Raw genomic sequence first — 6,325 nt, 5'->3', positions numbered from 1 at the left:
AATATGTTGGTTTTTTCTCTTTTCTGTGTTGAAACCATGTAGTTCCACCGCTCGTCACCCGGTCTGGGCCTTTAAAAGGGGGGGGGGGGTTCAAAGCCCAACACGGAACAAATATTCTTTAAACTTATATGCAACCCTTTTCAAAAAAGATTTGGATTCCTGCTCTTTTCTTTTGTCTCCATACCTTGCTCACTCACCCGTTGCTCTATTACTACAAGGACTGAGTCACAAGCTACCCAGCGTCTCCCGTCTCCCGTGGCAGAGCGTTTGAATCATCCCTGTAACCAAACCAGTCGGACAGCTCCTCTCCTGTTAAAGGGCCAACAATCCTGTAAAAGGTGCAAGAGCTGCTGGCACTTCGCCTGACAATTGTAAAGCTCGACCCAGGTAAGCACGAATCCTGAGACCAAGTCCCAATAACTCCCGGGCTCTAAATGAAGATTTGACAAGCTATCATTCACTCCCATTCCTTTTCCGACCAATCAAAAAAATCAAAACTCAACAACCCTCCTCCTCTCCTCCTTAAGCGGTGCCAAATAAACACCACGTTAACATCTAAGTTCTCATAGTGATTTCCCTCCCGGACACTTGGCCTAAGTTAATGCTCCCATCCAAACAGTTTCCTTCTCCGCCCTGACTCCTTGCATAATAAATACCAGGAACTGAACCGTCTGCCCCGGCTGAGCTAGGCTAGACCCTCGGAGGACGAGCGAGAAGAACTAAGTTCATTAGAGGCGCCGAGCCTCCCACGGCATTCAGAGAGGCGCCCACGCGGGTCTCTTGCTCCCACAATGGGGCTCCTTCGTCCCAAGCGGCAATTTCAGAGTCGCTCCCCATGCAGGCGTCCTCAGGAAGGCCAAACCCGCCAAGAGCCACCCTTCGGGGTAGGCTGGGGGTTAATTAACCCTTTAGCCGTCCCCCACACTCCCAACCTGAGACGGGCTCGGTTTAGCACCTTCCCAGGCCGCGTTGAAGGGACAGCCCCCTCCTAAGGGCCCCAGAAAATCGCCCCTCGGGCTGCAGGGCTGACAGTGGCGGACACATGCAGGGGGCATGGCCCGGGCCTCGGGGAGTGACAGGCCGGGTGCAGCCCGCAGGGTCCGGCCCAACCCGGGTCCGGAGACACGCCGGGCCGCTGAGGAGCCCCGGGGCGGCGGGTGCTCACCGCGATGACATTGACGAAGGTGGTCTTGCCCGAGTACTGCAGCCCCACGAGCGTCAGCTCCATCTCCTCCTTCCAGAAGAGCGAGCGGAACCAGTCCAGCAGGCGGGAGATGAGCGCCAGCATGGTGACGGCGGGCAGCGCGCAGGGACGCGGGCGCGGACGGACAGCGGCGGAGACGGCCTCGGCCCCGAACCCGCCAACGGCTGCTCGGGGGCCCCCGGCGCGACAAGGGCTGACACGGGCGGGCGGCGGCGACGGCCGGAGCCAGGAAGCCCAGCGGGTCATATGACTCGCCCTACCCTCCCCCCCACGCCCGCCCCGCGCAGCCGCAGACGCCCACGGCAAGAGCGGCACCGCCCGCCTCGCCCGCAGCGCCCGCCACCCACAGCGCCACCTGGTGATGCTTCTGCGCAGTGCATCTTCCAGCAGGCTTGTGTTCCGGATCCCTGTGGTATGCCTTCTCTCCTCCACCCTGGGTTCATTCGCCATTCATTCATTCACTCACTCGTTCATGCATTCCCTTTTCTCTGCCAGATGCATGCCTGTAATTTCAGCACTTGAGAGGTGGGGACAGGAGAACCAAAAATTCAAGGCCATCCTTGAAGTGAGTTCCAGGCCAGCCTGGGGTACCTGAGATCCTGTCTCAAACAGGTAACAGCAAAGTGATTAGTCTTCATTCACTTACTGATTCAATTTTTCTATAAAGGCTTATTGACAGCTCAGTTGATAGGGTGCTTATCTAGCATGCATGAGGTCCTGGGTTCCATCTCCAGAATAGGGGTGATGCTCACCTGTAACTCAGCACTTGGGAGATCGAGAGAAAAGGCTCATACTTTCAAAGTTATTCTTGACTACACAAAAAGCTGGAGATCATTCTGGGCTTCATGAGAGCCTGTCTAAAAACATAACAACAGCCAAAACACACCACACACACAAACACACACACACACACACACACACAGAGATTTCTGGATTAGCTGTGGGTATGCTCACCTGTCCACTTAGCACTCAGGAAGATGGTAATTTCAAGTCCAGCCTTGTGAGTTCAAGGCCAGCCTGAAACCAATGAAACTAGTAAAACCCTGACACAAGGAAACAAGGACAGGTGATATATGTAGTTCAGTGATAGAGAACTTGCCAAACCTGTTGAAGGCCCTGGGTTCCATCCTCAACACAGCTAAACTAAGAAAAATGCTGCGCATGTCTTTGGTTGGCAATAGCATAGGATGAAAAGTAGCAAGTTTTCATCAGTAGTGAGCTGGTCAAAGAAACTGTGGTTTCTATGTAACTCTTTAAAAGTGAGTGGTCATGCCAGGCATGGTGGTGCATTCCTTTAATCCCAGCACTCGGGAGGCAGAGGCAGGTGGATTTCTGAGTTCAAGGCCAGCCTGGTTTACATAGTGAGTTCCAGGACAGCTGGGGCTACAGGGAGACCCTGTCTCAAAAAGACCAAAAAAAAGCGAGTGGTCATTTAATTAAAATGTGCATCAAAGCATCTATATGAGGGCTCAGTTAGTAGAGTGCTTACCTAGCACACACAAATCCCTGGGGTCTCATCAGCACCAAATAAACTGGGCATTGTGGCACATACCTGTAATCCTTACACTTGGGAGGTGAAGACAAGAGGATCAGAAGTTTAGGGTCACCTGGGACTGCATACCAAACTTGAGGCCAGCCTAGGATACATGAGACCCTGTCTAAAAAGAAAAGGAAAATCTTCAAGGTTCATGAATTTTAAAGAAAGTCCCTAGGAAAGGGGATCAGATCTGTGATAATGTGGGAGACCCAGAGTTCATCTCCAGCACAGCAAAACAGTAGCAACAAAATCCCTGCCCTCCTAGAGCTCACAGTTTTGTGGAGAAGACAAGTATAATAAACTTAAGATAAAGTGTCACGTGGTGCTGAGCATTATAAAGAAAACTGAAGGGGAACAGAAGGAGGAGCAGCCAGCTCTGTTGTCTTCAGGGTCAAGTGACCCTGTGGAAAGGCTGGAAGGAAGTGAGAAAGAGAACCAAGCTGACCTTTGGTGGAAGAACATTTCAGGAAGAGCAAAGACTCTGAAGGGGAAGGATGGTAGAGTGGTCTGGATATTCAATCTACGGTTGATATAATTCTTTCCACTTATATAATTGTTAGTCAATGGAAAAAATACTCCTCAGCTAAATCCCTCTTTTAAAAAACTGTAGGGGTTAGAGAGACTGTTCAGTCAGACCTGAATTCGGATCCAAGCACCCACATAAAAGCCAGGTGTGGCAGCATGAGTCTGTAACTCGAGCACTGGGTAGGTGTAGACAGGAGGGTTCCTGGCCAACCAGTCTAGTCAAATCAGTAAACTGCAGGTTCAAGGGACAGGCCCTGTCTCAAAAGTAGGGCAGAGAGCAACGGAGGAAGACACCGAACATCGACCTCAGACCTCTGCACACATGTATACATGCACGCACACATAACACAAAGAGGAGAGAGAGAGAGAGAGAGAGAGAGAGAGAGAGAGAGAGAGAGACTATACATCAAGGCTGGGGGTAGCTCAGTAGACATAGTTCTTGCCTAGCATGCATGAAGCCCTGGGTTTGATTCCCCAGCACTGCATAAACTGGATGTGATAGCACACACCTGTAACCTTCTGAGGTGGAGGCAGGAAAATGAGAAGTTCAAGGTCCTCCTGGGCTACATAGTAAAATGTAAGGCCACTATGGACTATATGAGATCCTGAATCAAAAAAAAACCCTACTAATAATTATTACCTTTATGATATGATGGCTACAAAAAATTAAATTGGTTAGGCACAGTGGTATATGCCAATGATCTCAGCACTCAGGAGGCAGGGGTCAGAAAATCAAAGCAAATTCCAAGCCATCCTGGTCTATATAATGAGTTCCAGGTCAGCCAGAGAAGGAGACCTGATCTTAAGAAAAAAATAATTCAAATAACAAGAAATAATAATTCCTATAATCCCACTCTTCTGAAGTGACCAGTTTATTATGCTTGATTTTTTTTTCTGAGATAGGGTCTTATGTAGCCCAGGCTGGCCTCAAACCATAGCATGTAGCTAACAATGACCTTAAACCCCTGATCCTCCTGTCTCTACTCCCAAGTGCACCCCTATGCCTAGCTTCGGTTTCCTTTGCGAAGCCCCCACTGACAGTTGGGTGTGTCTTACCACTTTCCTGAGCACTTCTCTTTTTGTTATCCCAGGGTTTAACTATATTAAAATCTTTTCAACTCTGCTCCTTCCCAAAGTTCCTTTCTACAGCAAAGAATCCTGGCTTCACCTGGAAAGAATTCCTCAAGCTGTTGTGTCTCCAGCCACACCCTACTGCCACTGACAGAATAGGAATTCAGGGTCATGGCTCAGACATTTGACCCACCCACAGGTTCCACATAAAGGCTGGAAGCCCTAGGGTCTTGGGATTGTGGCTGGCAATGGACAGGGCAAGAGATAAGGCTGCTTCTTGTGTTCGCCACAGGACTGTTGTATAAGAGCAATAAAGTATTATGACATGGGATCTAAATGAATCTCTGAAGTTCTGTTAGTTTTCCCATGATGAAGCACATGCTCGCTGTGTAGCTCAGTGGTTGAGCGCTTGCCTCGCATGAGACAGGCTGTGGGTTCCAGTCCCAGCACAGTAAAGAGCAAAACAAAAAAGCAGCAGAGACACAGAAGAATGTATTACAGTTAGGATCCTGATTGCAATCCACTTAGGAACAGGGCCCATTTCAACTGAAATCAGTAAAGGTATTTTGAGGATTGGGATGCTGGCATATAAACATGAAGGTCTGAGTTTAAAACTGGGCACAGAAGCACACAGCTAGAATCCTACCACTGAGGAAAAGGAGACCAGAGGGTTCCTGTGGCTTGCTGGCCAGTCAGCCTAGCAGAATGAGCAAGCTATAGGTTCAGGGATAGACCTTGTTTAATAAATTAAGACGAAGAGCCATTGAAAGACACCCTATGTCAGCCTCTGCTTTTCACACGTGTGCACGTGTGTGGTATACACGTAGGAACACATATGAACACATACATAATTAGGTGGCAAATAAATGAAGACTTTTGAGTGAATGTGTTGGGTTTAGGTGGGGATTCTGAAATCTCCCTTCTCAGACCTATGTTTTAATAGTTTTGCACTAATCTAAGGAGATAGTAGTTTGGGCCAGGTGATAAAATGAGTGAGACATATTGCATAGGTTCCTGTTGATGTGACTATCAGCCCAGTGACCTCTGCAGTGACACCATGTGAACTTGTGCCATAGGACACTTCTGCATTTGACCAAGTCAGTCAAACCAGCCACAGATGCCACTGTCATCCTAGACAGAGCCTCAGGATCTGCAAGGGCAGAATGTCAGTTCCCACTTAGAAAGAGTGGGTGTAGAGAAAGGGAAGAGCCAGGAAGGAAGCTCTGCTCTTGGAAGAAGCATTCCTCATCATTCTGAAACAACTGAGTCAAACTTTTTGTAAGAAAAATCAAGCATCCCAACACTGGGGAGGAGTGCCACAAGTTCAACTCCAGTCTGGGTTACATAGTGAGTTGAAGGTCAGCCTAGGCTACAGAGTGAGACTCTGTCTCAGAAAAAGAAAGGGGTGGGAGAATGAATCAGATGAGGATTGCAAAGGTAGCAAACAAGTCCTCAGTGTGGTGTGAGAAGAGGGTTCTGCTGGGAATAAAACAAGCCTGTTGCTCAGAATGAAAAACTTCCCTTTGAATCAAGTAGTTCTTATCTTGGGAGCTAGAGATGTAGCTCAGTGGTTAACAGTTAATCTTGCAGAGGACCCAAGTTCAGTTCCCAGCACCTAAATGAGGTAACTCACAACTGCCTGTAACTCCACTTCCAGAGGATCTGAACAACCCCAAAAAAGTCATCCTCTGACCTCCACATGTGTACATGGCATGTGCTTTCTCTCCTCCCCAAAAAAATAATTTTTAAAAATTAAGTTCTTATCTTGACCATATTGTACACCTGTAATCCCAGCACTCCAGAGGAAGAGGCAGGAGGATCTCCACAAGTTTGAGGCCACCCTGGTCTACTTTAGTAAGTTCCAAGCCAAACAGGGCTTTGGGGGAGACGCTGTCTCAAGCAAAAGCAATGACAAAAGTTCTTACCTTGACTTTGAAAACTAAATGGCTATGTGACCTTAGGTAAATCACTTTCCCTATCTGGGCTCA

The 6,325-nt window shown here is 48.5% G+C and overlaps 1 protein-coding gene across 1 annotated transcript in view; it reads right to left on the bottom strand.

Moving 5' to 3' along the window:
• Nucleotides 1–1,469, bottom strand: part of Arl8b (ADP ribosylation factor like GTPase 8B) — a 46,764-nt gene extending 45,295 nt beyond the window's left edge. Inside the window, exon 1 of the mRNA XM_008854578.2 lies at nucleotides 1,166–1,469. Coding sequence (XP_008852800.2) covers nucleotides 1,166–1,450 — 285 coding nt within the window. The 5' untranslated portion in view covers nucleotides 1,451–1,469. The remainder of the gene's footprint in view (nucleotides 1–1,165) is intronic.
• Nucleotides 1,470–6,325: the final 4,856 nt, after the last annotated feature.

This window comes from Nannospalax galili, unplaced genomic scaffold (genome assembly GCF_000622305.1).
Source record: "Nannospalax galili isolate Female #2095 unplaced genomic scaffold, S.galili_v1.0 scaffold846, whole genome shotgun sequence".
Taxonomy (NCBI): Eukaryota; Metazoa; Chordata; class Mammalia; order Rodentia; family Spalacidae; genus Nannospalax; species Nannospalax galili.
The sequence above is the reverse complement of the archived record's forward strand: the minus strand, read 5'-3'. Positions and strand labels throughout refer to the sequence as shown.